Source organism: Lontra canadensis, unplaced genomic scaffold (genome assembly GCF_010015895.1).
Source record: "Lontra canadensis isolate GAN:19392208 unplaced genomic scaffold, GSC_riverotter_1.0 scaffold4, whole genome shotgun sequence".
NCBI classification, from domain to species: domain Eukaryota; kingdom Metazoa; phylum Chordata; class Mammalia; order Carnivora; family Mustelidae; genus Lontra; species Lontra canadensis.
Genome location: NW_022630998.1, coordinates 29413222 through 29433101, shown reverse-complemented (window position 1 = coordinate 29433101; position 19880 = coordinate 29413222). Strand labels below are relative to the sequence as shown.

At 37.1% G+C, this 19880-nt stretch overlaps 1 protein-coding gene across 1 annotated transcript in view; it reads right to left on the bottom strand.

The window, feature by feature from the left end:
• Positions 1-19880, bottom strand: part of EDIL3 (EGF like repeats and discoidin domains 3) — a 296232-nt gene that overhangs the window by 141739 nt on the left and 134613 nt on the right. The window contains exon 6 of the mRNA XM_032851188.1: positions 14449-14630. Coding sequence (XP_032707079.1) covers positions 14449-14630 — 182 coding nt within the window. The remainder of the gene's footprint in view (positions 1-14448; positions 14631-19880) is intronic.

Sequence of the window (19880 nt, the reverse complement as noted above, 5' to 3'; positions counted from 1 at the left end):
AGATTTCCCTATCTGAATGATGGGGAGAAAAACAATACCAATGAGCTGCAAATAGGTAGTCAGTGTATGTAAAGCGATTGTAAGATATAGTGCTAGCTGTTAGATTATTTTAAAGCTAATATATATAATATTATTGGTATTAAGACTCCCTTATAACCTAACTATAGGCGAATATAGTAACTTTTTTCTGAACTTAAGCCTAACCACATTCAGTGAGTTTTAAACAACAAACTCCCCCAAACCAAAATGCTCTCAAATTAACCACTGTCTCAAGAAAATAAAGCTTTCAGAATCTGGCTAGGTGGCTCTGTATTTGGTCACATTTTCAAAACAAGGGGGTTTTCAGTAAGGTGTTGGGGCAGAACAAATTTGTTCAGTGTCTACGGTGGAAATAAGGGATTCCTTCAGCCTAATCCAAACAGTAATCCCACTGGTTCACAGAAGATAAACATGAAAAGACAATCAAACCTTTAGCTCAGACTCTCACTTTTCCTCCTGCTTCTCTGCATTTCTCACCTCTAGGGACTCAGGACAGACCGCCAGCAGATGCCCTCTGCCCTGGCCCTATGAGGGAGAATTGTTGCATTGGACGTAGTGGCTAACTCTAATTCATAAACCGCATTTTCTATCGGCAGTTCTCATGATCGGGTTTAACACCTTCAGTGAAGCTGTATTCACAATCACAGGATTATGAGGAGTGCATCAAGCAATGTAAGAGAAGTTACAATAAGAAACTCTGAAAGGTGACTGGAAGTCAGTTACCCTCCTTTGGTGGCAAGTGCCAGAAACTGGAAGAGACACCCAGAGGCTGACTCGGTCACATGGAGAGATACGAAGAAGGAACTGGCCTAAGTTTTCCATGAGTATGATCAAGGTACTTTGTAAAACCAGAGATTTGAAATGTTGACTATTCTATTTTTTTCATGACAATAGCAAGTCACTATTTTCAATTAATTCAGATTATTTCTAGTTCACTCCTAACAGTATCGTAAACTAAAAATTCTCTCTGGTAATAGTCACAAGATAATGGGAACTGAATGAACTACAAGGCACTTAAAATCTTAACCTTTGTAAATATAAAAGTTAAGCTGAAAATGTTTCCCCTATGGCCAAAATGTGTAGCAAATACAATCAAACGTACACGGTAAGTTCACTGAATTATCTACTCAGAGTTTAACAGCTGCTAAAGATTGTGTTAATTGTAACTCTTTACAGTCTATATTTTATGAATAATAGTAATAAGATATAGTTTGTATGTCTTTGACTTTCTGTAAGGGTAAAAATTATAAATTATATAAGCTACAGAGACACTAGTATTTTAAAAGCTAGTTTTACCAGGGCAAATTAATCTTAGAAAGAGAAGATAATGGTTACTTTAGCATCAGCATTGTATAAAGTTTCAAATTCTTGTGTGACTATAATAACAAACTTATAAAAATGTGCAAGAAGATAAAACAAACATTTAATTTTTAGCATTTCAGGAAGCACTTAAGTGGGCTAGAAGAAGATAAAAAGTTTGGTGCTTGGTATTCAAGGCTTAATTACCAGGCTTCCTAGAGAGCCCCTTGCAAATATTACCCATGTCTATCTAATGTTGCTTATGAAGGTGGTTTGCAGTGATTACAGAGAAAGGTATGGGCCATCAGGATTTGCAGAAATCTGCTTCCTGTGCTGCCCAGATGGGTGAAGCATTTCCTACAGTGTGACTGGACATACCACATATGGCACCAAAGGGATTGTGCTAAGATGGCACAGTTTAAATATGGTTTATGCCATCTGAACACAGACAGTGAACTGAGTTGTTGGGGTGCCCTGAGCACCACTCAGTGCAGTAGAATCACCATGCAAAAACAGACACTACTCTCTTCCACTTATTTTGCTCAACATTCTCTATTCTATCGATCAAATTTTTGCATCTGTTTTTGTTTTTTATTCAAGGTGCTATGGAAATAGACGTAAATCAGGTGTAATTCATATTCTCAAGTGGCTTACAGGATAGGAGGAGAGAAAAAGGTAAAGAATGACCAGAGAGAATGTTAGCTGCTGGTGACTAACATATGTAACTGACAGAGTGGGAAAAAAGGATAGTGCGGTTCCTTCTTCTTCTTCTTGTGGGAAAAAAGGATAGTGCGGTTCCTCCTTCTCCTTCTCCTTCTCCTTCTCCTTCTCCTTCTCCTTCTTCTTCAAAGATTTACTTATTTATACTGGGAGTAGAGAGAGAGAGCATGCATGCGACGTGGAGAAGGGCACTGGGAGAGAGAAAGAGAATCTCAAGCAGACTCCCCACTGAGCATGGAGCTGACATAGGGCTCGATCTCCCAGCCCTGAGAACATGACTTGAGCCAAAGCCAAGAGTCGGCTGCTTAACCGACTGAGCCACCTGGGTCCCCCCAGTGTGGTCACTCGTATCTCTGGAGATGAAAAGCAGGAATTCCAGGACTCACCTTATACAGAATGGAATGAAGGATGTGAACCTAAAGAAGCCTGGTAGGTGGGAATAGATGAAGCAAGAAGGGTATGTGCCAAGCACAGCAGCAGAAGACAACCAGACAACGCTGAGGAACAGCAAGAAATCCAAGTCAATGAGGACCTGGGTGCTGGAAGTCAGAGAGGAAGAAGCTCAGAGCAGAGAGAAGGGGTTCTAGATACAACTTCTTTCAAATGAGAGAACAACTGCTATATTGTTAATCATATATTCCATAGCTCACAGAATCTGGAATTAAGATCCAACACGCATCCCTTAAAGCACGTCAGAAAGCAATATGTATTAGTGTTAGTGTAAATGCCACCATAAATGACCAAATAAAGAGACCAAATGTATTATTTTTCAGTACGGATATATCCAACCATTTTTTCCTTAAGGCTAAGTACCTTTCTGTTTTTAAAAATAAAAAAGTAACATTTTTTAAAAACATACACAACTACGTATGCAAGGTTACTTCTAATAACAAAGAAAAATTGCAATTCTCCATTTAGGATTACTGTTTCTAAAAAGAGATCGCTAGAAGCACCAGCACATTGATGTTGAGATGTCATTTGCCTTAGAAAGGTGTTTAGTATGGATGGCACTCTATCTGAGAAAGTAGCTTTTTTAAGGAAAAAGACAGGCTGAAACATTTCTACTTGAATGAAGAAGTAGTAAAGACGGATTAGATTCTATGTAATTTAGGTTCTGTAACTAGAAAACAACCTGAAACTGAAAGAAAAATCTTCTTCTTATCGTCTATGTTTTTAAAGATGGTTTCTGTATCTCAAGGAGCTCTGGCGGTCTGTAAGTACCAAAAGAGTTTCACACGCCTTACATACAGGCTTCCGAAATGACATAGATGATTACTCTGTTTTTTGCAGCATTTTTTTTTCTTTTTTTTTTTTTTTAAGATTTTATTATTTGTTTGACAGAGAGAGAGATCACAAGTAGGCAGAGAGGCAGGCAGAAAGAGAGGGAGGAAGCAGGCTCCCTGCCGAGCAGAGAGGCTGATGCGCGGCTCGATCATCCCAGGACCCTGGGATAACCCACTGAGCCACCCAGGCACCCCTTTTGCAGCATTTTCAATCCTACCATTTACAAAGATTAAAAAAAAACAACAATGTATGAAACGTGTACTCCAGAAATACTAATCCGTAACTCAGCTTGCACTCGCATAATTCTCATTTGGCCCCATGTATTCTGCCGTAACTGTTATTTTGTTTGAAATACAGAAGTCAGGTGGTCTTGGTTTGGGATATTTTAAATTTCTCAACAACAAAGAATCTATAAGCCACTTAAGAATAGTAGTTGCTGAAAATTCTTAAAGATTTTATGACTAGTGAATAATGCTTGTTATGAATTGCTCCTAAAGTTGGGTGCTTTTGCCTAGGATATCTAACATGGTTCTGCCCACAACCAGTTTAGAGAACTTTTGTGGGTCACATAGTTCTCATTATCCTTTCTCGTATTTTTTCACCATTCTTTTCTCTCTTTCTACCTCATACAGTTATCACTACTTGTAGTTCCAACACCAAAGTGCCCAGATCAGCAAGCAAAAGTGTTATTTTAATTTTATTTATTTATTTCTTCATGTATCTGGGGCAGTTCCAATCTAGGCCTTATGAGCTGATGAGACATGTTTTTTTTTTAAGTGTAGTCGGACAATGACCTGCAGTAGGTCTGAGAGGCAATGCAGAAGTTTCTATTTTTACCCAGTGACCCAAAAGATTTCTGGGCCCATTAAAGTTTTAGAAGAAATGCTCTCTCCCCACACACAAACTTTTGTGGCATATAGAAAAGGAACATATTAAGATCATCTTCACATTTTTTGAAAGACTAGTGAATTATTTAGAAGGGAAAGATCAAAGCCTATTTTTCTCAGTGATAAAATACTTGTACTGACACTACTACTGGTAAATTAACTTTCAAAGGAAGATTATGGCTTTGCTTTGGTATACCCATCAAACAGATCAGCATGTAATAATACAGCTATGTGATTCCTAGTGTCATGCCAATTCCTCTCCTCATGTTCTATAAATATTATGCTAAATTAGTTTCTCCATTTAACAAAAGTTTTGTTAGAATAAACTGTTCAAATATAATCAAATATTACGGTTCAAACAAAAGGTTTAGCAGATGATGTAAGACTAGGGTTTATATATTATTATATTTACCATGTTTACTTTACTATATTCTAGATTCAGAACACCTTTTTTTTGAGATTTATTTATTTATTTGAGAGAGAGAGAGAGAGAGAGAGCAGGGGAGAAGCAGAGCGAGAGAGGGAGAGAGAATCTTCAAGTAGATTCCCCGCTAAGTATAGAGTCTGACATGGGACTCCACATGGGGTTCAACCCCACGACCCTACGATCATGACCAAAGCTGAAATCCAGAGTCGGCCCCTTAACCAACTGCCCACCCAGGTGTCCCTAGATTCAGAACATCTTGAGGAATGTGCTGTCTTTCTTCTAGTGCCTAATACAGTAGAGACCACAGAGGAGACAGTCATTTAGAAATGTTTGTTGAATGGATGAATAAATGACTGGCTGCAAATGTATTGTATATGCATTCTAGAAAGTATGTATATGCATAAGACAAATCAATTCAGAAATTAAAAAAAAAATTATTGCATGTATCTATCAAAGAAGAATAATGAATATAAAAGAGTTGTCTTTAAAAATCAGTAGCAAATAGTCATCTTCAGACCTTAGATAGCAAAGTACACAGAAGAATTAAATAAGATTATACATTTTCCTATAAGATAATCCAAGACAGGGGAGGAGTCAAGATGGCTGAGAAGTAGCAGCTGAGACTACTTCAGGTAGCAGGAGATCAGCTAGATAGCTTAACTAAAGATTGCAAACACCTACAAATCCAACGGGAGATCGAAGAGAAGAAGAACAGCAATTCTAGAAACAGAAAATCAACCACTTTCTGAAAGGTAGGACTGGCGGAGAAGTGAATCCAAAGTGACAGGAAGATAGACCGCGGGGGAAGGGACCAGCTCCCAGCAAGCAGCGGAGCAACGGAGCACAAAATCAGGACTTTTAAAAGTCTGTTCCACTGAGGGACATCGCTCCAGAGGCTTAAACCGGGGTGAAGCCCACGCGGGGTCAGCGTGGCCTCAGGTTCCGCCGGGTCACAGAAGGATCGGGGGTGTCTGAGTGTCACAGAGCTTACAGGTATTAGAACGGGGAAGCCGGCTACAGAGACAGAGCTGAGGAGTGAGCTCTAAGCTCGGGGTTACCTTGAATGGGTCGCAGGCTCGGTCAGCTTGGAGCAGCCTGAGACAGGGTGACGGCAGTAATTGGGCGCTGTTCTCTGAGGGCTCACTGAGGAGTGGGGCCCCGGGCTCTCGGCTCCTCCAGGCCGGAGACCGGGAGGCTGCCATCTTCATTCCCATCCTCCGGAACTCTACGGAAAGTGCTCAGGGAACAAAAGCTCCCGAAAGCAAACCCGAGGGGATAATTCAGCCCGGCCCCTGGTAAGGGCCGTGCAACTCCGCCTGGGGCAAAGACACTTGAGAATCACTACAACAGGCCCCTTCCCCAGAAGATCAACAAGAAATCCAGCCAGGACCAAGTACACCTACCAAGGAGTGCAGTTTCAATACCAAGGAGAGCAGCGGAATTCCAGAGGAGGAGAAAGCAAAGCACGGAACTCATGGCTTTCTCCCCATGATTCTTTAGCCTTGCAGTTAATTTAATTTTTTTTTCTTTTTCAATTTTTTTTCTCTTCTTCTGCTAAATTTTTTTAACTTGTACCCTATTCTTTTTTAACATTTTTAACTAGTTTACCTAATGTATATATATGTTTTTTCCTTTTTATATTTTTTCTTTATTGGCTTTCTTTTTTTAATTGTTTCTTTTTTTTTTTTTTCTTTCTGAACCTTTTTACCCCCTTTCTCCCCCCTCACGATTTGGGATCTCTTCTGATTTGGCTAAAGCATATTTTCCTGGGGTTGTTGCCACCCTTTTAGTATTTTACTTGCTCCTTCATATACTCTTATCTGGACAAAATGACAAGGCGGAAAAATTCACCACAGAAAAAAGAACAAGAGGCAGTACCAAAGGCTAGGGACCTAATCAATACAGACATTGGTAATATGTCAGATCTAGAGTTCAGAATGACGATTCTCAAGGTTCTAGCTGGGCTCGAAAAAGGCATGGAAGATATTAGAGAAACCCTCTCGGGAGATATAAAAGCCCTTTCCGGAGAAATAAAAGAACTAAAATCTAACCAAATTGAAATCAAAAATGCTATTAATGAGGTGCAATCAAAAATGGAGGCTCTCACTGCTAGGATAAATGAGGCAGAAGAAAGAATTAGCGATATAGAAGACCAAATGACAGAGAATAAAGAAGCTGAGCAAAAGAGGGACAAACAGCTACTGGACCACGAGGGCAGAATTCGAGAGATGAGTGACACCATAAGATGAAACAACATTAGAATAATTGGGATTCCAGAAGAAGAAGAGAGAGGGGAGCAGAAGGTATATTGGAGAGAATTATTGGAGAGAATTTCCCCAATATGGCAAAGGGAACAAGCATCAAAATCCAGGAGGTTCAGAGAACCCCCCTCAAATTCAATAAGAATAGGTCCACACCCCGTCCCCTAATAGTAAAACTTATGAGTCTTAGTGACAAAGAGAAAATCCTGAAAGCAGCCCGGGAAAAGAAGTCTGTAACATACAATGGTAAAAATATTAGATTGGCAGCAGACTTATCCACAGAGACCTGGCAGGCCAGAAAGAGCTGGCATGATATATTCAGAGCACTAAACGAGAAAAACATGCAGCCAAGAATACTATATCCAGGTAGGCTATCATTGAAAATAGAAGGAGAGTTTAAAATCTTCCAGGACAAACAAAAACTGAAAGAATTTGCAAACACCAAACCAGCTCTACAGGAAATATTGAAAGGGGTCCTCTAAGCAAAGAGAGACCCTGAACATAGTAGATCAGAAAGGAACAGAAACAATATACAATAACAGTCACCTTACAGGCAATACAATGGCACTAAATTCATATCTCTCAATAGTTACCCTGAATGTTAATGGGCTAAATGCCCCAATCAAAAGACACAGGGTATCAGAATGGATAAAAAAACAAAACCCATCTATATGTTGCCTACAAGAAACTCATTTTAAACCCGAAGACACCTCCAGATTTAAAGTGAGGGGGTGGAAAAGAATTTGCCATGCTAATGGACATCAGAAGAAAGCAGGAGTATTAATCCTTATATCAGATCAATTAGATTTTAAGCCAAAGACTATAATAAGAGATGAGGAAGGACACTATATCATACTCAAAGGATCTGTCCAACAACAAGATCTAACAATTGTAAATATCTATGCCCCTAACGTGGGAGCAGCCGACTATATAAACCAATTAATAACAAAATCAAAGAAACACATAATCAATAATACAATAATAGTAGGGGACTTTAACACTTCCCTCACTGAAATGGACAGATCATCCAAGCAAAAGATCAACAAGGAAATAAAGGCCTTAAATGACACACTGGACCAGATGGACATCACAGATATATTCAGAACATTTCATCCCAAAGCAACAGAATACACATTCTTCTCTAGTGCACATGGAACATTCTCCAGAATAGATCACATCCTTGGTCCTAAATCAGGTCTCAACCGGTATCAAAAGATTGGTATCATTCCCTGCATATTTTCAGACCACAATGCTCTGAAGCTAGAATTCAATCACAAGAGGAAATTTGGAAAGAACCCAAATACATGGAGACTAAACAGCATCCTTCTAAAGAATGAATGGGTCAACAAGGAAATTAAAGAAGAATTGAAAAAATTCATGGAAACAAATGATAATGAAAACACAACGGTTCAAAATCTGTGGGACACAACAAAGGCAGTCCTGAGAGGAAAATATATAGCGGTACAAGCCTTTCTCAAGAAACAAGAAAGGTCTCAGGTACACAGCCTAACCCTACACCTAAAGTAGCTGGAGAAAGAACAAGAAAGAAACCCTAAACCCAGCAGGAGAAGAGAAATCATAAAGATCAGAGAAGAAATCAATGAAATAGAAACCAAAAAACCCATAGAACAAAGCAACAAAACTAGGAGCTGGTTCTTTGAAAGAATTAATAAGATTGATAAGCCCCGGGCCAGACTTATCAAAAAGAAAAGAGAAAGGACCCGAATAAATAAAATCATGAATGAAAGAGGAGAGATCACAACGAACACCAAAGAAATACAGACAATTATAAGAACATACTATGAGCAACTCTATGCCAACAAATTTGACAATCTGGAAGAAATGGATGCATTCCTAAAGACATATAAACTACCACAACTGAACCAGGAAGAAATAGAAAGCCTGAACAGACCCATAACCAGTAAGGAGATTGAAACAGTCATCAAAAATCTCCAAACAAACAAAAGCCCAGGGCCAGAAGGCTTCCTGGCGGAATTCTACCAAACATTTCAAGAAGAACTAATTCCTATTCTCCTGAAACTGTTCCAAAAAATAGAAATGGAAGGAAAACTTCCAAACTCATTTTATGAGGCCAGCATCACCTTGATCCCAAAACCAGACAAGGATCCCATCAAAAAAGAGAACTACAGACCAATATCCTTGATGAACACAGATGCAAAAATTCTCACCAAAATACTAGCCAATAGGATTCAACAGTACGTTAAAAGTATTATTCACCACGACCAAGTGGGATTTATTCCAGGGCTGCAAGGTTGGTTCAACATCCGCAAATCAATCAATGTGATAAAACACATTAATAAAAGAAAGAACAAGAAGCATATGATACTCTCCATAGATGCTGAAAAGCATTTGACAAAGTACAGCATCCCTTCCTGATCAAAACTCTTCAAAGTGTAGGGATAGAGGGCACATACCTCAATATTATCAAAGCCATCTATGAAAAACCCACCGTAAATATCATTCTCAATGGAGAAAAACTGAAAGCTTTTCCTCTAAGGTTAGGAACATGGCAGGGATGTCCGTTATCACCACTGCTCTTCAACATAGTACTAGAAGTCCTAGCCTCGGCAATCAGACAACAAAAAGAAATTAAAGACATCCAAATCGGCAAAGAAGAAGTCAAACTATCACTCTTCGCAGATGATATGATACTCTATGTGGAAAACCCAAAAGACTCCACTCCAAAACTGCTAGAACTTGTACAGGAATTCAGTAAAGTGTCAGGATATAAAATCAACGCACAGAAATCAGTCGCATTTCTCTACACCAACAACAAGACAGAAGAAAGAGAAATTAAGGAGTCAATCCCATTTACAATTGCACCCCAAACTATAAGATACCTAGGAATAAACCTAACCAAAGAGACTAAGAATCTATACACAGAAAACTATAAAGTACTCATGAAAGAAATTGAGGAAGACACAAAGAAATGGAAAAATGTTCCATGCTCCTGGATTGGAAGAATAAATATTGTGAAAATGTCTATGCTACCTAAAGCAATCTACACATTTAATGCAATTCCTATCAAAGTACCATCCATTTTTTTCAAAGAAATGGAACAAATAATCCTAAAATGTATATGGAACCAGAAAAGACCTAGAATAGCCAAAGGAATATTGAAAAAGAAAGCCAAAGTTGGTGGCATCACAATTCCGGACTTCAAATTCTATTACAAAGCTGTCATCGTCAAGACAGCATGGTACTGGCACAAAAACAGACACATAGATCAATGGAACAGAATAGAGAGCCCAGAAATAGACCCTCAACTCTATGGTCAACTAATCTTCGACAAAGCAGGAAAGAATGTCCAATGGAAAAAAGACAGCCTCTTCAATAAATGGTGTTGGGAAAATTGGACAGCCACATGCAGAAAAATGAAATTGGATCATTTCCTTACACCACACACGAAAATAGATTCAAAATAGATGAAGGACCTCAATGTGAGAAAGGAATCCATCAAAATCCTTGAGGAGAACATAGGGAGCAACCTCTTCGACCTCAGCCACAGCAACATCTTCCTAGGAACGTCGCCAAAGGCAAGGGAAGCAAGGGCAAAATTGAACTATTGGGATTTTATCAAGATCAAAAGCTTTTGCACAGCAAAGGAAACAGTTAACAAAACCAAAAGACAACTGACAGAATGGGAGAAGATATTTGCAAATGACATATCAGATAAAGGGCTAGTGTCCAGAATCTATAAAGAACTTAGCAAACTCAACACCCAAAGAACAAATTATCCAATCAAGAAATGGGCAGAAGACATGAATAGACATTTCTGCAAAGAAGACATCCAGATGGCCAAGAGACACATGAAAAAGTGCTCCACATCACTCGGCATCAGGGAAATACAAATCAAAACCACAATGAGATATCACCTCACACCAATCAGAATGGCTAAAATAAACAAGTCAGGAAATGACAGATGCTGGCGAGGATGCGGAGAAAGGGGAACCCTCCTACACTGTTGGTGGGAATGCAAGCTGGTGCAACCACTCTGGAAAACAGCATGGAGGTTCCTCAAAATGTTGAAAATAGAACTACCCTATGACCCAGCAATTGCACTGCTGGGTATTTACCCCAAAGATACAAACGTAGTGATCCGATGGGGCACGTGCACCCGAATATTTATAGCAGCAATGTCTATAATAGCCAAACTATGGAAAGAACCTAGATGTCCATCAACAGACAAATGGATAAAGAAGAGGTGGTATATATACACAATGGAATACTATGCAGCCATCAAAAGAAATGAAATCTTGCCATTTGCGACGACGTGGATGGAACTAGAGGGTATCATGCTTAGCGAAATAAGTCAATCGGAGAAAGACAACTATGATATGATCTTCCTGATATGAGGGAGAGGAGATGCAACATGGGGGGTTAAGGGGGTAGGAGAAGAGTAAATGAAACAAGATGGGATTGGGAGGGAGATAAACCATAAGTGACTCTTAATCTCACAAAACAAACTGAGGGTTGATGGGGGGAGGGGGATTCGGGGGGGTGGGGTTATGGACATTGGGGAGGGTATGTGCTATGGTGAGTGCTGTGAAGTGTGTAAACCTGGCGATTCACAGACCTGTACCCCTGGGGAAAAAATATATGTTTATAAAAAATAAAATTAAAAAAAAAAGATAATCCAAGACATACTCCCATAATTACACAAGTGGTTATTTCTAATACATCAATCAGAAAGAGAAACTGACAATCCAAGATGATAATGAACTAGTCAATGTTCAATGTGGTGGTTCTTTGTTAGTTGGGGAAAAAAATGTAGGTAAGGAATATAAGGTCAGAAAAACTTGAAAATGGGGAGAAAAGGGTTTTGTTTAACTGTATTTATTGCACTAACCCTTTAAATACAAAACCAATTATAAACATTGTGGCACTTTCAATAATTGCCTGCTGAGTGTGTAAATTTAAAATGGCAATTTCAACTTTTATTTCACCTAGACAAGGAAGAAAATGGAATTGAATACTAATTAGTATATGTGTGTCATACACCTGAAAGATTAGGGGAATACTGTGCTCATTATAAGTGAGTTTAAGAAAAGCACTCAAATGTTTCATTTGAAGTACTGAATATAAACAGAAGAATTAAGTGACAAGGGAAATTAATAATGCTCAGACAGAAAATTGGGTACATGAGGAGACTTCCCAGAGCCTCTTAGATATGATTTTCCTTTAAGAAAAGGATACACTTTTTCTTTTAAACAAATAACTTAGAAAATAAGATGTTATGAAAGAATACAGTAATATAATAACTTGAACATAATCTCAGAATACTTATTAAAATGACAATTGAGAGTTTTCAGTTCTCCCTCCATTATACACAAGACTTTTTCATTTAATATAAAAGCCTTTTTATTTACTTATATTCTTTTCTCTGAGAGTTCATTATCATCTTCAGACTAAAAGCAAAATAACAGCAATAAAAAATAATGATAGACCCCCTTAAAAATAAAAGAGGTATTAAATTATTCTACTTAAAAAATAAATTATTCTACTTAAGTTTACAAAGTTATATTTAACCTAAATTTCTCTAAGAGTCAACCAATGTCCTGTTCCACTGAGTCTATTTTTACCTATAACTATTGGGATAAAAGGAACTTAAAGTTAATTTATACTTTGAAAGGCGAATGATGTGCAAGTTAAGGAGGTAATAAACTGGGACAAAGTAAGTGAAAAGTCAGGACATGAAACATTAATAAGGTGTTTCTTAGAGAAAATTTTGCAGAAGTATGTTATTTATGGTGTACTGAAACATGGCAATGACTAAATCTTGCAAACATAATTTGCTAAACAGAAACCCCAACGCAAGCTTGCGACATCGTCTCAAGCCGTTCTGTAACTTCTGCTACGAATCTTAATTTCCAGAGTTTTATCATGATTGCCACCCCACAAATCACAACAGTCCACTATGGTGATTTAAAAAATGGTCTCTGCAGTGATTTTTAACAATAAAAGATACGCATTTTTTGTTGTTCTGCAACTATTTTAAACCTTAATTTTATCTTCATTACTCTGGGATCGGAACTGTGTAGATATATCATGTCCACTATCTGGAATTCTCTTTGCGCACAATGCCATAGATTCGAAAAATCAATCGTAATTTAAGAAGCAATTTCTGCAAATGCATGCAAAAATAAATGCATAAAACAAAACGATATCAGGTAACCACCTGGAGCCATATAGATAAAAGAAATGTATATAGGCAGGATATGTAAAAATTATAAGAAACCTGAATAAAAGAAATATCTGAATGAGACCTTAGCCCAGTTCCTAAGGTAAGGAAGTCATGTTACTTGGCCATAAATCAGTTTCTCATTCTATTAAAGTCCTGTAAGGCAATCCCTGTACATCGCACCTAATAACTTCAAATCATGGATTTCCACATTAAAAATTACCCCTGACTCAAAATATATCATAAACAAAAATAGCTCAACTATTTAAATCAAAATTCTGTAACAGCTCCCTGGAATAATCCCCAAATATTTTAGTATGTATGAATCTTCATACATACTTAACTCACACACTTAATCAGAACATGTTCCTCTATACACAAGTCATGAATTTCCATATGATGGTCCCCAGATTCTCACCCGGTGCCTTTGATTGCGCTGTTCCATGGATTTTTTTTCTCTATAGAAAGCCATTTTCCAAGGCCCACCTAAAATACTATTCTCCCTTAAGTTTTTTACATGATAATTATGTCTTCCACTAATCCCATCACACACTGGGTTTTCCTTCTCTTCAGCACACATCAATGACTTGTTAGATATTACTAACGTGCTCTCCCCAACAGAGGTATAATCTTTCACAGAAATCATGGTTTAATCACCTTTTCTGTCCCCATAATATGTAGTTTACTATCTCACTTCAGCTAAGGCATCAAAAAGCGTTTAACTTGATTAAATAGAAGTTTCTCGTATTACTACCACCCAACCCATTTTAGGGAAATCACTTACTATCATGGTATATCATGGTTTTTTTTTTTCCTGTTTAAAAAAAAAGCTGGCTGATGGTAATAAATGAAACAGCATGAACTGATACACTCTCAGCTACTGAAAGAAGGCGCTGATGGCATTTTAGGGATTCTCATAATCTATTGTATACTTTACATGCTTTGCGCATATGAAACCAATTCTGAGACAGAGAAAGAAAGAAAAGATGCAATTTTTACTTTCTTCAAGGGTCAGCAGTTGCTGTTAAATGTTAACACAGCACTAATGAACACATGGCATACGTAAAAAACCTCCTTCTTTGATATGTACCTTAAAACAGACATATCTGCAGCCCAAGAATTTCAACATTTTTAACCCTGTTAATGCACTTTTCAGTCAATGTACAGATATCCCACAGTTTCAGATTTTATATCCAATTTGGACTCAACTAAATCATCCCGCCCTCTGACCATGAAGAGAGAAGACACACTTTGGGCTCTGACTTGTATTTTCTCTGAAATGATTCTGGTCATTCCTTGGCATTCACCTCATCCCATCCCATGTGTTACCTGAATCCATGGCCATCTGTCATTTTCTGCAGCTGTCCATGCATTGATAAGCCCCTTCTTATTGAGACGTGCATAGTAGGGATACCACTTCTGGAGTCCAAAGAGAGCTCGGTGGGTAGAGGAAGCTGTGATTTGCTGATTTGATATGATTCCACCTTCAATTCCCAATGGGCCCGAACACTCTGGGAACAAATTAGGAAAAGATGTGAATATAGATCAGAAAAAATTCACTCTCAGAATGTGGCTATTAGATTTGAAAGGAGATATTTTTAAAATAAATTTAATTTGTCCATTATGCCTTTTGAGTGCCACCTACTTTACAGATCTGTCATTGACCTCCACATGAAGAAAATAATTCTTTCTCCTCATGACACTCTTCTTCCTTTGCTTTGAGTGTGGCACCACAACAGATAACCGCCCATCTGCATTACGATTCTACATTACTCACTGTCATCCCTTGGCTGCTGAGCACATTAACGGAAGTATAATGCCTTTAAAGGGCCTATCTCATATTTTATGCTTTCAGAAATTAGCATACCTCCTAAATTGTAAACCCTCATTAAATATCCTTGATCCAATAAATATCCTTGATCTTGACCGGCCTGCATCTGAGTTTTGTGTCAAAATCATTTTTATATTGACTTAGTATTTCTCATTACTATAATTTTTTTTACTTAAATTTTTATAAACATTACATATGCTTCCAACAAAAAGAGAAAAGTGCAAGTCTGTCAACATTTGATAATAACATTTAATAATAATAACTTATAACATCGTATAAGTAATAGAAAACATGTAGACAAAATATATTTATAAAGTAAGCAGGTAAATTCCCTGACATTATACATAACTATGTACACTAATAAGTAAATCAAGACATTAAAATATTTACATTTCTAATATTTTAAATTCAAAATTCACAACTATACACATAGGTATTTTCACTTACATTTTAATTCTCTTTTTAAAATATTTCTTTATATTTGCAACTTAGAAACTGAAGAAAAATTTCTTAATTAAATTTTTAAATTCTAACAGTAAGGCATAATACAATTCTAATATGTTCTCAGATATCAAATTTTATCAGATTTTAAAATTAAAAATGAAGGCAAATGCATCTAAAAAGTAAGTATATTTTTATATATATTTGAATTTCTTCTTTCATAAAATTTCACCACAAACTACATTTAAATTGTTTTGAAAATTCAGAATAAGTAATGTTATAACGAAATGAAAAGTAATACCTAGTTATCTTAATTTCAGTTACATACAATACTCAACTTTTTGTCATATTCAATTTGTATAATATGATAATCTCATTATAAAATATGCTATACTAACTTATCAGAATTCCTAAAAATATTAAAGGAGCATAGCTGTCATTATGAATTGTCAGTATATATGTAAGTCAACTTGATCAGTGATTGTCACCAAGCATATTTTGGGTTTTAGTTAATATTGAAGCCCAACATTTGTCAGTAATTAGATGTTTACACTTAGATTGAGGATAGAAATATGAAAGAAAGAATTTTGCACTTGCATTACAACACTTTTAGAACTTACAAAGATATTTCTCATTGGTAATCATTCTATCATTAACTGTAAACATGCTTCTCTTTTCTATCCCATGCTCAGAGAATAAGTAGCTCTAAACACATTACCTACTAATATTTCTCCAAGGCTTTAAAATCTTGAAACACTTTTTATAAAACAGATGGAAGTGTGTGGATAAGTAATCATCTTTATCAGACTTTATTAGTAAAGATGGCATCAATAGAGAAAAAAATTCCATCTTTGTAACTGATAACTGATATATCATTTACCTTTAGGTCAATGTACTATATCACTTTGAAGTCATTAAATTAAGAAGCCATTCATTTTTAGAATTGGATTTGCTTATTGGTTCACTGTTTAGAATTAGAATTGCAGTATTAGGATAGATAATAATCTGATTTTCATATTTCAGAAAAATTAACCACCAAAACTTAGATGTTGAGCCTTTGGATTCTTCTTTTGCTTTCCATTTTAAACTTTAAGATCTTTACAGACTTCATAAAAGCAGTAGGAGACTTTCATGATGATACTTTGATCTTAGACAACCACAGGAGGCTAGCTTTTTAAGAGTACTGCCTTTAAAGGAGTCTCAAGTATCCTTGTCCTTGATTTGTGCAATGTTTGGATGGGAAAATGCAGCAGGCAAAAAGATCATTTACTGCAGGCCAGTCAGTAGAACAGCAGAGAGAGAGATCCAGGTTTAATTTGACTTGATTTAGTTTAATGTATTAATTAAACTACATGATAGCTTTAGAAAGAACTTTATACCACTTAGGTGCGTACTTCTAGAGACCTTCTGCTGAACTGGACATTCTCGCCAAATCTGTAACCATTTTAAGCGAGAGAGATTAGACCTCAAGCCACACTATTCAGTAAGTCCACTTCATTGGTACTCCACTTACCAATCTCTACTTTTAACTAACATGTCAGCAAACACAGTGGCCAGGAACTGTTGCACTATCAGGTAAGTCAAATACCAATGAACAATTAAAACATGTATTTGTGTGTATATATGTATATGTATATATGTATATACATATGTATATACATATATGTATATACATATACATATATCTTTTTTACTCTGCCATAAGACTCCCAATCTTTATTATGCCTGCATTACGCATTCACTGAAATGAAACATAATCCAAAAAATATAAAGTGACGTTATATTTTTATAGGGCTTCGCAGCTTACAAGGTATTTTTACATGAGCTACCTTATTGCTATGATGTCAAATTTATCAGTATTTCTTTTCTCAGCCTTCAGTCCTACATTTTTTAAAAAATAAATTTTTACAACTCACTTACATACTGTATCCTGCCAATGAATAAAGCCCACTAGAGGAAACATGACTATGTGTGGAGTTCTTGAACGAAGCATGCATCTTTGAAGTATCGGTTTACTTCCTTACTAGCTAGTGGCCCTCAGTTTTTCTTGTTTTAAATGTTGGGGTTATATTTGCAATGACGTGGATGGAACTAGAGTACATTACGCGAAGCGAACTAACTCAATCAGAGAAAGACAAATACCATATGATTTCACTCATGTGTGGAATTTAAGAAACAAAGAGATGAACATCGGGGAAGGAAAAAAGAGAGAGAGAGAAGCAAACCATAAGAGGCTCTTAACAACAGAGAACAAACTGAGGGCTGACAGAGGGAGGTGGGTGGGGGATGGGCTAAGTGGGTGATGAGCATTCAGGATGGCACTTGTTAACGAAGAGCTCTGGGTGTTGTATGTAAGCGATGAACCAGTGAATTCTACTCCTGAAACCAACAGTGCACTGTATGCTAACTCACTAGAATTTAAATAAAAATTTGAAAAAAAATAAAAATAAAAATTGGGGTTATGATGACACCTTAATTCAACAGCTACAAGGTAAAAAGTGCTCTTCCTCTGTAACTATAAATTGTTTAAAAAGAATGAGCTTGGTTCTGTACAACCACTTGCATGTTAGAGCATACTATGGAGGTGATCCTAGACTTTTAGCTTCTCTGGAATAGGCTCTGAGTCGTACACACTGTTACATCCTTAGGTGTCCATAGTGGTTTGCACATAGAAAGGGTTTAAAGGACACGGGATGCATGTTAATATTGGGGGCTATTTTTTTTTTTCTAAACAGTGAACTAATAAGGAAATCCAAGGCTTTTACTGCATGTCACACTGAAAGTTGTCACAACAGCAGCTCTTCTTCACTAATCATCTGGATCACAATCAAATGGGTGTCATCATAATTAAAAGTTCAAAATCCAATTTCCTTTTGACTGTGGTATCCGATTCCCCAATGTCCTATTAAGTTCAACAGTTATAAAAACTAATGAAGGAGTTGCAATTCAGAATGCAAATGATTATACACCTAAGATTAAGTGACCTTAAGCCGTGAACAATAAGATGCTTAAAAGGAAGACAATATGGAGATATATGTTGTCATCACTATCAACAAACAGGGGATAAATATGAAATATTAATTGATGAACAACATATTAGATGAGTATTCACAAGTCTGAAAAGAGCATTCACAAGTAATTTCTCACATCATCAAAATAAGACTGCAAGAAAAAAAGGGTTACCACATTTATTTAATCAATGAAGAAACTGGTGAGAAGGGAAGTTAAACCTTTAAAAAATGAATCTGGAATTGGAGCCAATTCTCTGCCTCACAAATAAAATAATATCAATTGATAGAGTGAAGAGTTCAGTAGTTCTTCAAAAGTTGATTCTGTATCTTTTTCTTCTGCTGTTATTTTATATGGGGGATGTGTACGTATCCCAGGAAAGAGAATAAGAAAGAAACATGAAGGAAACATGTAGGATGTCACTAGAGGCATTCAGGATATGACAGATCTTTCCCAAAATGGGATATATTAAAATAATGGGTGACAGTTGATGGCAGTGAGTCACAGAAGTAAATACTGAGGTTTTGTTGTGGTTTGTGTTCCATGAAGTGTTAAAAATGAACCTGCTACCATTATTGGCCTGTACTGCTTATCTAATAAGGATAGGCTAATTCAGTTTCAGCTAATTTATTGACTTCTCACTATGTGCCCATCCATCAATCCCTCATTTAATTTTGTTTTGAAAACTGCGTATTTATTAAAGGCTTACTATATACTAGGGACTTTTCTAGGCAGTGGTGAACAAAGCAGAAAAGGCCTCAGCTCTCAAGGAGTTCATATTCTAGTGGGGAGAAAAACTGTAAACAAAATCTGAACAAACAAGGAATATCAAAGAGTGGTAAGGAAAGAAAAAAAAAAAAAGGCAGGTGAAACAAGTGAAGGTGATCAGAGATGGCCTTTCTGAGAAGCGACACCCAACCTGATCTCTGAGGAGAAGCCGGAGCTGGGCTATTGCGCATTGTTTTTTTCTAAGAGTTTTCAGTCTGGTGGGAGAGACACACACAGAAATCAAACACATTTTAATATTATAGCAGATGCTGTGATGGTAGGTGCACAGAATTCAATGGGATAAAAGAAGAAGGAATCGTAAACCAGGCTGGGACTCAGGGAAGGATTTCCAGGAAAAGAGTGGGAGCTAGCACAGTGAAGATGGGAAGCACAGAGACAGGAAACAGCCTGGTGTTGTTGGGAAAGTAGAGGCAGTTCAGTATCCATAGACCAAGGCGGGTTGGGGCAGGGATGGTCCCAGGATGAAGTGAAGAAACAGAGAGACCCTAGATTATTTTGCTCAAAGAACTTGCTGGGAGTTTCTGAAGGATTCTAACCGTGGTCATATTTTCATTTAATATCCATCTTACTGGCTGTATGGTGGAGGGTAGATTTAAGAGGGGAAAAATTATGGCCAAATAGCAAGCTACTAAAATTGTGCAGGTGCAAAAGGATGCAGGTCTGAAAGAGGGACGAAAAAGAGGAAGAGTTC